Source organism: Populus euphratica, unplaced genomic scaffold (assembly GCF_000495115.2).
Source record: "Populus euphratica unplaced genomic scaffold, PopEup_1.0 scaffold17.1, whole genome shotgun sequence".
In the NCBI taxonomy this organism is placed as follows: domain Eukaryota; kingdom Viridiplantae; phylum Streptophyta; class Magnoliopsida; order Malpighiales; family Salicaceae; genus Populus; species Populus euphratica.
The window spans coordinates 465,016-483,734 of record NW_011499884.1 but is presented as its reverse complement, the minus strand read 5'-3'; the positions used below and the strand labels follow the sequence as shown (position 1 = coordinate 483,734).

At 33.0% G+C, this 18,719-nt stretch overlaps 1 protein-coding gene and 1 long non-coding RNA gene across 4 annotated transcripts; one reads left to right on the top strand and one right to left on the bottom strand.

Annotated features, from left to right (window-relative positions):
• Positions 1 to 5,297: 5,297 nt before the first annotated feature.
• LOC105129933 (repetitive proline-rich cell wall protein 1-like) lies at positions 5,298 to 6,186 on the bottom strand. Of its 3 annotated transcripts, none has more exons than XM_011032209.1 (2): positions 5,988 to 6,186; positions 5,298 to 5,936 (listed from the first exon to the last, which is right to left on the bottom strand). In XM_011032209.1, exons 1-2 carry the CDS (start codon positions 6,144 to 6,146, stop codon positions 5,646 to 5,648), a joined length of 450 nt encoding a protein of 149 aa, XP_011030511.1. In that variant the 5' UTR covers positions 6,147 to 6,186; the 3' UTR covers positions 5,298 to 5,645. The 3 variants fall into 3 exon arrangements, with proteins under 3 accessions (XP_011030511.1, XP_011030510.1, XP_011030508.1); XM_011032208.1 differs by having other exon boundaries at positions 5,298 to 5,682; positions 5,790 to 6,185; XM_011032206.1 differs by having other exon boundaries at positions 5,298 to 6,185.
• Positions 6,187 to 11,446: 5,260 nt separating this feature from the next.
• Positions 11,447 to 15,916, top strand: LOC105129930 (uncharacterized). Its single transcript, XR_843152.1, has 3 exons — positions 11,447 to 11,521; positions 15,474 to 15,476; positions 15,887 to 15,916. It is a non-coding gene; the product is annotated as an uncharacterized LOC105129930 (long non-coding RNA).
• Positions 15,917 to 18,719: the final 2,803 nt, after the last annotated feature.

Genomic DNA, 18,719 nt, shown 5'->3' with positions numbered 1-18,719 from the left:
AATCACATGAAAGTTGAAACCTTTATAAATACCTTTATAAGTGGATTATTTTTTTTTTACTTTTTCCTCTTTTTTTTTTCTTTTTAGAGAATTTCTTTGGGTTTGATTTATATCCATCAAATTCCAATCTCAAAGTATTTGACTCCACCACCAATGAAATTAACTTGTTTTTATAGTTTCTCCGTTACCTCTAGTTTTTCTAGGATTGTGTTTCTAACCTGCGAGTCATATCCATGTCAAAAAGAATTTGTGGTCCCTATTTTTTTTAAGACAAATGAGCTAAAAATTTTGCCTTGAGGTAGAACAAAAAAACATATATATAAATTTACAATGAAATTTTTTTAAATACAATAAAAGTTATTTTTAAAAATATTTTTTATTTAAAAATATATTAAAATAATATTTTTTATTTTTTAAAAATTTATTTTTAACATTAACATAACAAAAAAATTTATATATATAATTTAAAATAAATAAATTCAAAAAAATTTAAAAATATTTTTTTATTGCAAAAACAAACCTACTTTGTATCCTAATGGAGAAGGACTCTTATGATTACCTTTGATTTTAATGTCCTTTATATCTAGACAATAAATTTAATTTATAAAAGAAAAAAAAAATCTCATTTTTAGGTGTCTAGATAAATACCAAATTCATGGGTCATCGGTTAATCCCCACCTGACTCCCCGGCATGAAAGGTGTCATGGGGTAATTTTTCACTCCTAAACAAACCTGTGCAGCAGCCTAGTACCTCACTAGATTCAGCCTTTCCTCGCCAATCCCACTCATGTTTGCCTATAAACTAAGTAAGTAGAATACACAAGTAGAATAAAATAATCAAAGTACACAACAAGTTTTATAGGAACTCTTTCTCAAACTTTATTGATCTCGTAAACAAAGAGAACTATACACAAATCTGTATGTGTGCTATGCACAAAGATTTTATGTTACACCAAGCTATCTCTAACTTGCACTCTACATATTCTTGCATGCCCCTACATGTTGAACATGCCCCATGCATGCTGCTGCATCCCCATACATGCCTCCTCTACAACCAAGAGTTACAACAAGTATTTATAGACAAGCATTTATAAGGCACAACTACTGCTGCATGCCCATACATGCCTCCTCCACAACCAAGAGTTACAACAAGTATTTATAGACAAGCATTTACAAGGCACAACTACTGCTGCATGCCCATACATGCCTCCTCCACAACCAAGAGTTACAACAAGTATTTATAGACAAGCATTTACAAGGCACAACTCTCATTCCTACTTTTAAGGAAGTAAGGGGACACTATCTCACCCATGAACATAGTGACCCTATGATCTACCAAGTACTGGGTAGTTTTCCTCCATGATCTCCCATGATCTTAGTGGGTTGAGAGCAACACCTCGTTAGCCCTCATGTTTTCAGCCCCCATGATCTTAGATATCCATAACTGCCACTAACCTACATTCTGTATGCCCATCTGGTAGCCCCAATTGCCAGTCCTTGCTGCGTCTACTGCTGATTTATTGCATGCCTTGGACAATCCTTTGTCCAAGTTTCAAATCGTGCCAAGTCGAACCAACGACTTGCACAAGCTGTTGCGCGCTGTCGAATTTGTATCTGTGTGCAAGTTGCCAATTCTTGCGCTGCCGAATTCGCATTTGCATGCAGACTGCTACTGTCTTCGCTGCTGAATTCCGTGACAACCCCGATTCTCGTCAACCTATCCCCTTGATGAGTTTTCTTATTTAGCCTGGACAATCCATCATCCAACCCATGTTCGTTAACAATCTACACTGCTGATTTTTCTTTGACGAACTTATAGCTGTACAAATCTACGCTGTCGATTTTTTCCATTGTTGGTATTGCTATTAGCGTCCCTAGGCACTGTTTTGGATAGCCTGCCGAAGTGTACACCTCGTACACATTTGACACTATTACAGAAGTCCTTTAATATATCTTTGTCTTTAATATTTTTATGGGTTGAAAATCATAATCTGCTTTCTAAAAAGACTGGCATATGCTAACATGATTACAATTTGGGCCTAACCTTTAGTTTTTGACCCAACGAATAATTGGACCCTGATAATTGGACCCCAAAAAAAAAAGGACCCAAATACTTTTCATACTCAATGTGTTCAGTACTGTTCTTATTACAATACATACTTGAAGGAAGGCCGAAGCTCATTTGATGTGGTAACTTCAAGCACTTAATTATAATGTTTTGAAATTACAAAATATTAAATATTTTTTCATTTATTGTAATGTGATATTTATTTTATTACTTGTTAGTTTAACTAATTTTTTGTAATCTAGCTATTATTATTTTATATTAAAAATATTGAATATTATTTTATAATCTAGCTAATTTTTCTGTTATTAACTTATTATGATAGTTAAGTACAGTTAACACAATTATTAGATCTTTAGAAATCCAGATATTTTCAATAAGTGCTCTTAGTTAAAATCATCACAGTTTCAAACAACAAAAACAAAACTTCATTTGAAATTATCTCGTTTTATTGTGTAAATCATACGCATTTCAAATAGAAATCCATTGATAAAACTAATATAATGACTCAATTGAAAATTTTGAACTTTGAGAATCCAATTAAGAAAAAATATTTTCTAAGGACTTGAAGCAGCATGGAATTATAGTCTCAGGACTGGTTTGAGGATTTGATTATGGCGTGTGGTATGGCATATAGAGATATAACAAAGTTGATGAACTTCCAAATGCAAGAAACTTAACCTCATTCGTCTTCAGACTTGCCTGTTTTGAAGCCCAAACGATGCTTATATTGACCCAAAGTATATTGATCAATGGGCCTTTTGGTTTTTTTATAATGGGCTTACATGTGAACCAATTTCTTTCTTCCTTATTTTGTATTTAAAATTGATCTTTCACGAGGCTTTACCAGAGTCTTCCATATCACCTGAGCTTTGGGGAAATTTCTCAATACATGCATGAAAAATTCTAGTTCCAGTGGGCAGTGATGACAATGATGATCTTCAGCCATGTTCCTAAACACTCGAGTCTCATTCGTAAACAGACTATTATAAGCTACAGTCCATAAGAAAGCCTTGATTTTCTCGGGTCCTTTCCATTTCCAAATCAACTTCCATACCTGATCCCTGTTACGCTATTGATTAATGTTTCCCATCTGGTATTCGTATGCAGACCTTAAAGAAAAAGTTCAACAGGGAGATTCGCACCAAAAGGATGCATCATTCTCCATCGTGTTAACAGGGGGTTACTAGCTACTACCATAAACACTTGCATAGCAAGTATATGAGCAAAAACCTTCCATTTTCGTTGTCCGTTATTGGATTCAATTAATAATTATGTAGAAACCATCTACGATCAACGCATGTTTTCAGAAGCAATGTATTCAACGATTTCATAACAATATACCGTCTCAAGCTTCAAATTCTAAAGTTTCATCTCCTAGTTGTACTTGCAAAAACTTCACCTATGACTCTACGAGGATTTTTCAGTAGCTAATTTATATATTATAATTTTTTTTATCGCGTTTTAAGTTCATATTTCCCGAGGGGAAACATTACAAGACAACATCAGCCCAAAACTACAGTCGAGTGCTGCAAAATGTTACTTGGAGGTCTAAATTTAGTAGGGTTTACGTTTACCCTTATACACACACATCATACCATCCAAAGTAGATGCTACTACCAAAGCATGCAATCAAGCAAACCTCTCCCTTAAGCAAGCTTATGCCTGCCAGAACATTGTCTGACAGAACAAACTATATAGTTAAAATCATAGAGATGATGTGTTGGATAAAAATGGATACCTCAAAAATCATCTATTATCTAATGTCATTAAGAACCGAATAAGTTAGGTTCCATGCATCATGCATGCATCACGGAATCATGTCAGGATCCCAAACAGTACTAAAACAACAACCAATAATAGATTTGTTCAATTTAGTTAGTGTAAGATGCCGGTGGGATTAGGACCTCGATTATATCCGCGATATCAAGTACTAGCGAACCAAGTCCACTAAAAGCTTTCTCGAACAAGACAAATTAATTTGTTGGAGGTGGGGTTGTATTATACCGACATCAAGAGAGGCTGAGAGCCACATGAATTCTCTTTAGTCTTTGACAAATCTTATAATGTACCGAGTCAACATTACTGGCTGAAATCATATCTTTAATTTTTCGATGGCCATTTTTCGAATATGGGCATTTTTCTCTTGAATTGACTAGCAACATTCGGTTGGAGCTTGAAATAAAAGATTTGCAAACAGGACCTTTTCGGACCCGTGCATAGAAACTGACCAACGGAGTCTTTTGATCCTAGTTTATCTACTAACTTAGCCATCTAGGCTCCTTTTTCATATCAATTGTCGGATCAACCCTGACAATTACTCAGGTCATTAAAACACAATCAAGTTAAACAAACTTGGTCATATCGATGCTTTTTTTTTTGTTTGATTAAAAATCTAGTCTGAGTGAGGTTTCAATTCTCGAATTTTTTATCAACCTAATAAGCCATGTTGAGTTTAACAACGGTCGATAAGAGAAGATAACTTAATTGGAAAATAAAAAAATGTATCAACTATACACACATTTGTTGTATGATTCAAATACTTTATGAATTATACAATATAAGTAGACGTTGTGCTAATTAAGATAAATGAAACTTTTTTTTTTCTGTGAATTACAATGACATCGTTACCCCCAAGAAAATGTATATGTATTAATTTGGCACTAGCTTTGTAGTTACTGTTTAATTAAATTTGAGTTCATGACTACCGATCGCACTTCCCAAAATCCGCTTGCATGATGTGTCTTGTATTTTCTTGTATTTTCTATATTAGTTCTTTAATATATTTTTTTAACTTCTGCTAATTTTAATTAGAAATATTAGGAGTGTTAGGATTCCAACTCAAGACCATTTCGTCAATGCAACTTCAAAATTGTGTTAAGAAACTTCTCGAATTAAAAGTTTAATTTATTAAACGAGGGGGGTGGTTTTATAACAATTTTTAATATTTTTTATATCATCTTGCAATGGAAATTTCTCGCACGATTACAATTATATATTCGTGATCTCTGCAGTGTGTTTTATATAATGGTACTGGTAATATAACAAGCAATATACATGCTGACAGTCATTGAGTTGTTAATTCTTTACGCTTGAGGATAGAAGCACCTGTATTGGTTGAAATGAAGGAAGGATCACCACTTACTAATTAACATGGATTAATTTCACCAGTGAAAAGCGATTAATAATTGAAGATGGTTTAAACACTCAAAACCACGTCGTACGCTCACCAAATACACAAGATCGAATATATTCATAAACATTCCTGCAAATGAAGTTCACTGGATTACATAATAAAGTTTCGGATATGCTCATCAATTACAAGAAAGAAGAGACGTTTCAACGAGAGCTTTCCTCACTTGTAGTGTGTAACTGATCGATATAGAAAACGCACTAGAAAGCCTAATCAATGAGCTTCAGCCATGGCACTTATTCTCAGCTACTAATAGTACTCCTGCATATTTATATATATAAAGTTTAATTCAGTTTTTTGGCTTGATATATTCAGCATTTTCAACTGGAGGGTGTCCCGGATAGTGACCAGAAGGTGGCAATGGCTTGTGAAAGGGTGGTGGCTTCACTATAACAGGAGGCTTGTAGACTGGTGGCTTCTCCATCTTTGGTGGCTTGTAGACTGGTTTCTCAGACCAGAAGGTGGCAATGGCTTGTGAAAGGGTGGTGGCTTCACTATAACAGGAGGCTTGTAGACTGGTGGCTTCTCCATCTTTGGTGGCTTGTAGATTGGTTTCCCAATCTTTGGTGGCTTGTAGACTGGTGGCTTCTCAATCTTTGGTGGCTTGTAGACGGGTGGCTTCTCAATCTTTGGTGGCTTGTAGACTGGTGGTGGCTTGTAGACTGGTGGCTTCTCAATCTTTGGTGGCTTGTAGACTGGTGGTGGCTTGTAGACTGGTGGCTTCTCAATCTTTGGTGGCTTGTGTTCTGGGAATGGCTTCTCTACCTTAGGAGGCTTGAAATAAGGTGGCTTTGGTTCATACTTGGGCGGTTTGTAGTAATCTGCGAAAGAGGGAGTGACTAAAACAGCTACTCCCACGAACAACACTAACAAGGATGTGACTTGCATTTTGAGGCTTCTCGTGATGAAAAATCAGAAGAAAGTGTTGCCCTTTAATACTAGTTTCGGACCATTCCTCGACGTACACGTGTCAAACTTTTTATTGGTACACATTTCGTATTTTAGTGAAAAAGTCAAGGGTAAATTTAATGTGATACACAATTGTGGTGGGTGCAGTTAGGTCCCATGGAGTTGAAAATGTTGAAAATGGGGGCAAATGGCCCCTGCGAAGTAAGAAAGATGTGAATTTAGGAGTCTCGTTGGAAGCGGAGTAGTGGAGTGTAGATTGTTTTTTTAAATTGTTTTTTTTTAATATATTAAAATAATATTATTTTTTACATTAACACATTAATTAAAAAATAAAAAAAATATTAAAAACATTATTTTAAAACTTTTTCAAAGAAAGGTTGTGAACTGGTTTCAAAAGAGTTGAAAAAAAAGAAAATGAGGGCAAATGCATGTGAGGGTGTGACTTTAATTATCTTTTGCTTTTCACTTGAATCAGACTAGCTTCAAGTTATGCGTTTAGGTAGGCAAATGTTAAGTTGTTTATAACTTTTTTTTTTTTAATATGGATATTTAGATTAGTTTGTGTGTATATTCATTAATTTTAAGGATTTTAAAATTAATAATTATGTAATTTTTTAATAGCCTTAAGTTTTATAAAATTCAAACTAGTGGTCTCTAGAAAACAAATTTAGTGTTAAAAAATAATATAAATCATATATTAAGATTTTATCTAACATATTAAAATATTAGATTGAGATGATTCTTTGATATAATATCATAATTTTGATGACATTTAAGATATTGGGTTAAGATGGTTCTTTGACATAGTATTAGAGTATTGATGATCAAATAATTACGAGTTTGAATCTCACTACCCTCATTTATTTGATAAAAATTCAACACAAAATAATATAAATTATATTTTGAAACCTCATTTAACAATTTAAACTATTGGATTGAGAGGATTCTTTAACCCTTAAAACTTTACTGCTTAAACTATATCTTTCATAATTAAATTGTTTGTAACTTTATACCATATACGTATATGAGGAGGAAAGGGGTGATTTTAACTGAAGGGTGCGTTTAGGTCCCATTGAGTCGAAAAATTTGAAAATGGGGGCAAATGCTAAGTTGTTTACACCATGTGAGGCAGAAAGGTATGATTTTAATGATCTTCTGCTTTCATTGGATTCCGGCTTAAAGCTGCAGTTATATCGCAACAGCAATTCTCACATAAAAAAGGAGAGGAAAGGTTACAATTACAAGCAAAAGTTGATTTAAACCTTTCACACTATGGCTGCTTAATGTAGCTTATTCAGGGAAAGGTTTCCGATATATTGCACTCAAAATCATTTTCCCTGCCGCAAAGTACTGATCAATTAATGAGCGTGATTCCCACTAGTTATATAATAACTATTGTGTTACTAAATTGTAAGAAAAATAATCAACCAATTACAACATTGCACGTCAAGATATAATTGATTATGGATTGAAACAACAATTTTTTTTTTCCAATCTTTTATTTATTTTTTGTTTTGCTTATTGAATTTTTTGTTTATTTTGTTCTTTCATGTTATGTTGATTTAGAATTGAACTTGTTTATTTATTTTAATTTATTTTTTATAGAATTATCATGATATAATAAAAAATATTACTCTATTTTACATGAAAAAAATTGATTTATTGCCTAAAAAAATAAAAATTCAGGGATCAAAATTAACAAAGAAGACAAGAAATAACGTTTCCCCTTTATTGGTATTGTTCATCTAGTGCCTTTTTAAAGAAATTTGCATGTGGGATTTTTTTATTTTATTTTTGATCATTTTATTTTGAAACTTTTATGTTTTATTTCAAAATTTTATTGTTTCTTTATATTTTAATTTATGAATTTGAAAAAAAGAAGAGAAGGAGAGTCACCAAAAATTAAAAAAAAAAAAGAAAATGATCAATCACATAAAATTTATGAGAAAAAAAAACTAAATTTAATATTATTATGTTTCTCTTGATGAGAAAAGTATCATTGACATGTTTTTAAACTTTTATATATTAGGAAAGTTTTTTTTCTTGATTTAGTTATGTATTTTTGAACTACTTAGGGGTGTTTTGAATTAAGAAATTAATTTATTACAATTTTAAAAATATTTTTAAATAAAAATAATTTTATAATTGTGAAAAATATTTTCCTGATTTTCCAACTAGCTACTTCTCAAATGATCAAAATTTAAATTGATAAATAACCTGCCATTTAAGAAAAATATGTTGTTTGCCATTTTCTTTTTTTATAAAAAAAAGAAAAAGAAAAAGGGTTAAGCACTCAAGCGTAACCTTATAAGCTCTCATGCACGGCCCATTTTTATTTTGGTTCAAGCGTGCGGGCCCCAAATCCTTTGCCTATGCACCCTAGCCTGTTTCTATGTTTTTTTCCTAGAAATTTATTTTGTTTTATTTCATTGAAATGTATTATGATAAAAAAGCTTAACATGATATTGAAATCCCTATTTAATTTTATCATGATTCTTAAATAATACTATTTTTATGATGTTTTTAACAATTATTTTCAATTATTGATACCTAACATGCTAGAAGAAAAAATAAAATATTGCTCATGAATATTTAATGAAAATAAATTTATTTTTCTGGAAAAATTTTGATAGAGTTTTTATATCATTTTATCATATTTATTAAATTTTTTTCCTTCAATCACATACAAAGTTTACAATTAAAAAAATACTTTTGTTTAAAAATTCAAGAAATACATTGATAAGTAAATGAAATTTAGGTAGTTAAATATTTTTTTCTCTAAATTTATTTGTTGTTGTTTTTACAAAAATATATTTTTATAACTCTTTGATTAAATATAAAATAATTTTTTTAAAAAAACAAGATTATTAAATTGGCAGGTTAGGGCCATTACCTAAGTCATACCTTGTTTATTTTGAAACACCGCCTAATTTAAAAGCCAGGACGAGGAGTTACCATGTGACGAGATTAATTGGGTTTTAATTATAATTCCAATAAAATCCACGTGATGGCGTGCATGTCACTCGCTAGTTAATGGGCTGAGACAAAGAAGCTCAATCTGATACTCTATAAATGTTTCACTGAATTGGCTACGAATGTCGTCGGCCACTTGTCAAATTGTGTAGGCATTTAAACCTTCGTTGATTTTTACAGGGAACTAGACAGACTTTTCCCATTATAGCAGCCTAGGTTGTAATTGGACCAAGTTGGAAGGAAGAGATTAGTTTGTTCTTGTATTTTTTTTTTTTTAATTTTTATTTTTTAATATACTGATATTAAAAATAATTTTTTAAAACTAAAAAAGCATATAATTTTAATATATTTTAAAATAATAAACATTTTAAAAAATAACTGATAATATACTTCTAAAAATTTCTATAAACCTTCTCTTACCTAGAAAATTTTTAGGAATGGACGGTAAAATTTAAGGGGTAAGTATGAGATGGGGAAACAAAATGTTGAGAGGAGAGAATTTTTAAGACTCGTACAAATAATCAATAGGTGCCACAAATAAATATTATATATTATAATTTATTACGTATAATTTAAAGTTTGATTTTAAATTTAAATTTATTGGATTCCACCATTACACAGGAATGAAATATTCTCAATATTTTATCCTTTAATCACTTTTTACATCTTTAATATATTATCTTTTAGCACTCTATCTTAAATCAAACAGAACCTAAGGAACCATGTCCACCTCTCTTCGGAGCCCTTTTCTGTGTCGGTTGGTTGAGGATAATATTCAAGGTCACCAAAGAGCTCCCAAGAGGTAGCAATTTTTCAGCCCAAAGAGAAGGCATAAGAAGTGAATACGAGATAGAGATGAGGCCGGGCTCTCAAGTGGCAATGGACAATGGTCCACCACCATCACTTTCCAAAAATGCAAAAACGCTTCAATTGGGTGGTAGCAGCCTGCCGCCCCGCTTGAAAATTTTCGAAGAAAATAAGCGTCAAGATCGCTGTCATTATCAGCATTTCTTTCTCTCGAGGAAGAGCTTCTTCTGGGGGTCAATTTTTCCCACCGAGCCACTACTTTTCTACTACTCGAAACACTCGCTACTCGCTTTCCATTTATCTTGTTTTTTTCTTTGTCAAAATAACACCGTTCATTCTTTACTCCACTACAAAGAAACCCAGACCCCCAAAGAGATCCTAGTCCCTTTAATCCTGTTTCACCCTTTTATTTTAGTCAGAAGACTTAACAGAGGCAAAAAAAAAAAAAAATGGAGCCTTTTGTTCTTGATGGAATCATTAATAGGCTGCTTGGAGGTGCGGGAAACCAGGTTCAGCTTTCCGAGGCTGAAATTAGGCAACATTGCATCACTTCGAGGGAGATTTTCTTGAAGCAGCCAAATCTTCTAGAGCTTGAAGCTCCTAACAAGATTAGTGGTAAATATCTTTTTATAAAACCCTATTAGTTTTCTCCTAGTAATATTTATAAAGTCAAAATTAAAACTTTAATTATTTTTTTAAATTTTTTTCAAGTTGATTTATAAAATCTGGAACCAATTCCTTAACCGGGTCTACTTCCAAGTCGGGTTTGATAATTATTCCAGGAGGAGATCCATTAAAAAAAAAGTTAGTCTTAAAGTAAATGTCAACAAACATAATGTGAACAAGGTACAAGAATTTCCAGATATAATTCACTCCAAAATATTCCCTGTGAATTTTTATATTCTTATAGATTCTCATAAAAAATAGGGATTGAGCGTAGATATTCCATGGGCCACCATGGGGTTAGGTGAAGGCTGTTATGGCCTAACCTAGGGTTGGACTCAAAAAAAGACAACCTCGTTTTGGGTTATAACTTCGTGTGATGGCTTTTTAAATAGAGGATGTTTAAGGAAACTATGACCCATCAATAGCCCTGTAATTATCAAAAATGCTTTTTTAATATGACAAAAAATATACAATATAAACTTTGATTGCAAACTTGAATCGTAAAATTATAAGTAAAAGTAAAATAAAGTAATAAACAATACAAATGTCCAAACACTTAAAAATATATTATTCAAATAAAAATTCATACATGGTTTAAGTAACTTCAAAATACAATACAATACAATACAATTATGTTCATAGAATTTTATTAACTAAAAATTAACAAACTTAAAACAAATGATATATTAGCGTGTCATGTCATATAAACAATGGTCTTACAGCTACCACTAAGATCAAATTAGAGTTTCAGATCTTTAAATGCTCTCCCCATCTCAGACTCAGCTTTGATTAAGAATTGTGAATATTTGCATAATCAGTACAAATAGTTCTCCATATTTTGTTTCAAGAATCATAACCCTTTTTGCATAAGAAGATATACAAATATAAACAAGCTCCTAGTTGTTGTCGTACCCTCACGAGAGCTCGACGTCGCGGCGACCCTTCCTGGTAGTAGGGGTTGATGTTGGGGTCTTTGTTTTTGTGAAAAAGGGAGTCGCCACCTAGTATTATGGTCACTAGGAAAACCTAACTGGTCTTTCAGAGATTTTAAGGCAAGGGACTGGTTGCGTAAAGGGAAGGTTTTAGCACCCCTAGTACGCCCTACCTAAGGTAAGCTGCTTGGTGTTTGGTTTGCCTATAATTGCTATGGTGTTAACATTCTTTAATCCTATCAGTTCCCTAGAATAATTCTGCTATGATGTATGAACTTGGGTTCAAAGTTTAAGGGAAAGAAACCTTAGCCAATATGGATCATACCTTTTGGTATATCTATAGAGTGCCAAAGAGAAACGGTGCAGATCTCTCGAAGTCTATGCTTGATTTTGAAATAAATTCAGAATTTATGAATTTAAAGACAACTAAGATAGAAATCCAATGAGATTCAATATGCTTAAGAGCTCATTTTTCACTTAGTATTTCAAGTGTTCGCTACTCATAAATCACAAGGAGAAAAAAAACAAAGTTAGAAATCCACGGAAATTCAAGGCGCTTTAAAAGCCCATTTTTGCCTTAGTATTCCATACTTTCATGACTCATAAAATGTGAGATCAAAATTTGAAATGTCCCCAATTATAATTGAGGCTTCTTTCAAGAATACACAATTAAATTGTTCTCAAGAAATTTTAGGCACAAATATGCCCTTATGTTAAAAATGAATAAGCTGTATTCCTATTAACAATATTTGGACATTTACCTTTCATAGGTTTATTTGCCCTTATATTATTAGGGAATAATGACTTATTATTCCTAAAAAAATATTTTGATATTTACTACTTGGTTTTTTTTTATTCAAATATTAACAGTGAACAATAACAAATTATTCCCAATAATATTTTGAATATTAACCCCTTTTGGGGTTTCTTTATCCAAACATTACTAATGAATAACAAATTATTCCTAATAATATTTTAGATATTTATCCCTTTGGGATTTTTCTATCCAAACATTAATAGTGAATAAAAGCAAGTTCCCCTTTGTTTTGAATATTGGCCAACACCATTTGGAATTTACAAACATGTTGTAAAATCCAAGATGCAAGAAAATAATTTTTTTTTGTTTAAGAAATCCATGTTAAAACATTTTTTGTTTTACCTCGAATATTTGCTTCTTTTTTTTGAAAAAAATAATTTAAAAATATGTTAGAGTATTGGCCGTATGCAACATACAAAAATATTTTTTTACATTTTTAATAAAGAAAAACACTATTTATCACAACAATTAAATATAAATATCACAGCCAAAGCCTGTAAAACATCACGAGAACCGGTTCATCAAAATCCTCAAAGTAACAATTTGAATTCCAAAAAATAACGAGTAATCGTAACGATCACACATGAACATCACAGTTAAAACTATTCTAAAAAAACTGAAGATGACCCCTTGAAGCCAACTTTCCACAGAAAAAAAAATTCAGACTATGAACTCAAATCCTAAACATGGCCTAAACCATCCTCTTCAAACTGACGAGAATGAATCTATGTGCACAAATCATACGGCAGAACCCATGACTCGACCCTTTCTGTTTTCCTAATTTTAGGAGTTATCATACTTCTTTCATGCAACAGGAAAAAAAAAAAACCTCAGAAGTGTACTTTTGACACCTTCGTTACAGGCTAAAATTATACAAACAAATGACCACCTATCTCCTCTGTAAACTGCAGATGGAGAGGAATAAATAAAATGACCCAAGACCCTGTTAACATGATTGCTTCATGTAAAAAGGAATTTCCCTCCTGCTCTTGCTTTCTCCTCTGGGCAAATAACCCTTAGGAGCAAAAACCCTTCCCTATATAATGCTAAGACAAAAAAAATTGCACAGAGGAGAAAAAGGATACTGATGGGGAAAGTGTAAGGCTTACGATTCCTCCCAAGTAAGAGGAAAAGAAAGGAGCCCGCAGCGTTAACATACACACCCATTTAAACTCATAGCCATGGCAGAAACGATAACAAGCATGCACCTTTGTGACCAAAACAGAACTCTAATGTCTAAAATAAAAGCAGAAACCAGCAACTCTTCACATAAGCTTTTATTTACTCATAGCCATGGTAGAAAAGGTAGGCCAACGGCACAACCATGTGACCAAAACAACACTCACATGTCTAAAATAACAGCAGGAACAGGTTTTCAAAAAAAAAAGGAAACAGCAGGCATCAAACTACACATATGATAAGGGAAAAAAAAAAGGCAGAGACTCGTACCTACCGATATAGCTTACAAACAAGGAAGTATAGAAGGATGGAAAGGCCTTTGCTTTGCTGAGTCTGAAGACCAAAGACAGCCTTCCTCTTTCTGCCGTTAGGAGCTTCTTTAAAACCCTTTAGAGTTTTGTAAAATCCTTTTCGGCAAGGGAGGATGAGCTGAAAACGATCTTCCCTTTGTCCTTAAACTAATTTTCTGCTTCTCTCCCCACTAAACCTTATGTTAGCTCTCTGCTTTCTACTCTTCTCCGCCCCCCTTTTCTCTCTGTATTTAAACTCTCTCTCGTATCCCTCCCTTTTTTGTTTTTCTTCCGCTCTGTTCCTCCTCTTTTCTCTGTGTCTCTGCTTTCTCTTTTCTTTCTTCCCCACTATTTTCTTTTCGTCTCTCTCTTTTGTGTTCTCCTCCTTCTTCTCCCTTTTTTTTTCTTTGCAAAGCTGTCTGTTATATATGCAAGCTGAAGACCCCCCTCATTCTCTCATCTCCACCGTATGTCTTAGGGAAACAATCCCAGCCCTTAGATGGTGATGAGGCTCCCCCCATGTCTTCTTCTACAGCTGGCATAGAGGAGGTGCAAGAATCGTTTCCCTTGGACTGCTCTGAGTTACAACTGCACAGGCGTGAAACGGGGGGCTGTCCTGTACATGATAGGTTGCAGAGGGAAGGACGACAAATTTCAAAAATTAGCAGGGAATGGTAGCAGAGGGATGGTACTGTTCTGAAAATGCAAATAGACAGTGCCATAACGGGGCTGTTTCAGAACGGTGCCGCTTCTTTTCTCAGCTGAAGAAAGAAAAGAACAAATGCGAAGTAATGTATGACGACGTCGTTTGAATTGCTGAAAAAGAATACAACAACAGCCACGTAATTCATGGTGGCAGATTTTTCTGTCATTTGCTGATCCTATCCCCTTTTTCTATTTTTTTCTTTTAAAATCCGGCTAAGTTTCTTCTAATTGATACATGCAATTAACTTACTTATTTTATTTTTTTCAATTCAGTCCTGCAAGATTGAGGGGCAAAATCCTTCCTGCAGCAGAAAAGTTTTGCGGCAGAATTTTGTAACAAAATTTTACGGTAGAATTTTCATTTCCTCATCAGATATTCAAACATGAATATCTTGAGCTCCTGAGATTGAAATCAAGCTATTCAAAAACCAAAATTTATCTACGCGTGTAGGATTGCAAATTTTACGAAGAATTCAAGGTGAGAAAAAATCATTTTATAGAACAGAATCGGGTCGTAATCTGGTTTTTGGTGAAAGAGAAACAAAATGTTCTCCTAATCTGATTCAAAACCTGACGAATGCTGAGCATCCTGATATGATTGGGAGTATAACCTAAAAATAACAACCAGAAAAATTATTACGGGAGCAGTAATGTTTCTAGTGCAACTTGGGTCGGAATCCTGCTCACGGCGGAATTCTCCACTTTCACGTCAGATATTCAAACAAGAACTCTCCACTTCTCCCACTTTCATGAAGGATAAAAAAATAAGAAAAATTCATTTTGAAGTACAAAAATTGGCTGCAACCTAGTTGGTAAAAAAAAAAAGCCCCTTGATCTACATCAGGAAATTGACAATACCAAGCACCCTACTTTGACTGAGAGTCTGCCATACAATAGCGAGCCTTAGGACCCAATAAAAGTGTAGGTCAATTTTCAGCATGTCATGATTGACAAAATATAGTCGGGATGGTTGGATATTGCATGGAACTAGATCAGAATCAAAGCCTAGGCTCGAACCAAAAACTTACGACAATGGTAGAGCCAATTTTTAGTGCAGCTTCTGAGGGATTTATCTAACCTTAGAAACCAAATAGAAAAGGAATGAATTTAGCATTTTAAAGAATCCTAATCAGCCTAAGAATCCTGATAGTTTTGACAGCGAAAGGGTAGGCTAAGGAGAGCAGACACCCGCTTAAACATGGTCTGAAACACATTTCCTTCTTTTTTTTTGTTTTTTGTCAATCTCCCCGCAAACTTGAACTAAACCCCTGCCTTCAATTTAAAAATGGATATACACCATCTCCATTAGCGTGTATGACTAAAAAATGAGTAACGACAGTTGTTATCCAGGATATATAAAGGAAGTAAGAATTAGGAACAGGTAAATTTTAATTCATCATATACTATAAAAACACCAACTCTAAAACTACACCTTTGCATTAGAGACACCCCACCTTTTGTATAATAGAGGAGCACTCCTTTACAACCTTCAAAGACAAATCATTTCAGGCACCTCTCTCTGTTTAACCAAATATTCTTCGACTAATTCTTTTAACTTTATGTGCAACAAGAAGATGAGATATCATATGACTGAGAATCAATTTATATACCAAAATTCATGACAATATTAAGCATTCATTTCATGCTCTACCCTTCTAGTAGGAATTGCATTAAAAAAGATGGGTTTTAGAGCTATATATGATGTAGCAGCATTGTAGCAATCTCCATATTATTTTCACCAATAGTTAATAGGATACTCTAAAATTCCTAGCTATCCAAAGTGGTTGGCTTCAGAATTCATTCAAATTCACCATTAGATACTTACAGGAGATCTTGGATAATTAAAATCATAAAACTAGAAACTAAAAACAACCATTTGAAAGCAACATATGTGGTGTTGTCTATCAAATTAGGACACAAACATGTAAAGATTGCAAAAACCTAATATGGCAACACATACACTTATACAAGACTTGTCAGCACAATTAATAAGGCATGTGAAATTACAAGAGAATAGATCTTATGATTAACCAAATATTAATATGACAGGCACTCAAGTCCTTTTCTATATTAGACACTTCATTGTCATAGATGAAGGGGAAGAATAAAAGATTAATAGAAAATAATTTGTTTACCAGGAAGATTTTCAGCACCAGTTGTAAGATTAACAACAAATTCAAGATTATTTAATTGCCAAATCACCCAAAAATGATATAAGATTAATGGTCATCTTTTGTATAATAAAAAATGATAGAGAAGGAGAGAATCCATCAAGCAAACCTAGCCATAAATGAAAGAATCCAGCAAGCAAATTTAAGAGAGTGGAAATTAGAAATTGGAGACCGGAGAGGCGGAGACAATCAGATTAAAGGCAAATAAAATAAAGAAAAAAATTAGGGTTATGAGATAAAGAAAGAGAGTAGAAGGCATTAGCTTCAGCTAGGTTTAACATTTGAGAATTAGAGAATGTGAGATCTGCTTCTGTTAAGATTGAATTTGAGAATTAGAGAATGTGAGATTTAGGGAAAGGGGAAAGGAAAAAGAAGAATTTTGTGAGACTAATGAGATGGAGAGGAGTGGATAGACAATAGTGAGAACAATCAATAGTTTTTGTTAATTCTGTCAAACTTGGTAAACTCGGTCCTAGTTTGACATATTTTAACTGAGTTTACTAATTTTTGATTTTACTACTTGATTTTACACTGTATATTTGAGTTGACATGTAAAATCGTATGATTTTATGAGTCAACTCATGAGTATGACAACCATAAGTAGCCCCTCAAGTCTGCTTATTTTTGGAGAAATAGGGAGACTTAAGAATAAAGAAGATTTGACTAACCTTAGTTAAGTTGTGATCCTGAAAAATACCTACAAAAATACCTGTATAAAGTCCTCTAATCTTAATGGGGGGCCCTTTGAAGATTAAGTCATTACTAGGTACTTTATGTAGTAAAGAAAATTAATGAAAGTATTAATGAGTTTTTATAAAGATAGAGAAGAGGAAGGGGAAGAAGATTTAAGTATAAGGTTTCAAACTTCTTTCTGTATATTCTTGCCCCCTTTTATATTACCTAACTTGACCTGTTTCATGCAACGTAGGAGGGGTATAAATATAATCTTGTGTGAGTAATATAATATTATCTTATTGCTTATACTATCATATCTAATTAATGGAGATATGGACTACTTGTTTGTATTTAACAAGATTGTAATGAGCATCACAATTATTAACCCAGACTTAAGGTATGAGAGGCTCAAAGTGGATTGACCTTTTAGTTGCACACTCAACCTGAGGGACATTGGGTTCAACTCACATACTAAGCCTAGGACGAGTTGGGTTCAGCTTGCGACTGTGCCCAAGCTTTATGTATAAAAGCGGTGAGTGCATTTATCTAATGCCTAAATGATTGAAAATTTTCATTTCTAAATATATGTCCTTATGTTCCTTTATAGTTATAGCACACAAGGCTCATTAGATAATATGCACTAAAAAAATGAGATCTAAGTTGTTATTACCCATTTTTAGGCCCTACGTGCTGAAGATGTTATGTGTAACTTTTGAATAAAGTGTAGGAGTTTAGCTCATGTTTACTGGAAGATTGACAAAAGCATAGAAGAAAGAAATGTTTTTCGAAACCTATTTGAGATGTTGTATACCCTCGTTATCCTCCCTTTTTATTGCTAAAATCATCGATTTCTTAGATTGATTATGATTCTTCATAATGTTAAATTCGTTCATTCTTTATTTGGTCTTTAAGGTTGGATAAATTTCTTAGAATTTGCACAAAAAAACTGATTTTGCTATTGTCATAATTTTTTTGCTCCAACTTTAACTCTGATTCTGATTTGGTTTTGTACAATATCTGACCATTCTTGTCATATTCTGTCACTTATCACATGTTGAAAAATTGACATATATCATGACATGTTGAAAAATTGACCTACACTTTAATTAAGTCCTAGGGCTCACTATTTTTATGGCAGACTCTTAGTTAGATTGGGATGCTCGGCATTGTTAGTTTCCTAAATCAGATAAAGAAATCCTTTTGAATAACAAGGTTATGGTTAGATTATGTTCTTCAAAATGAATTTATCTTACTATGAACCCTTCATAAAAGTTGTATACTGACACGATCAAAGAGTTGATGTCTTATCTCAAGTGCAGGAATGTCAAAATAAAATA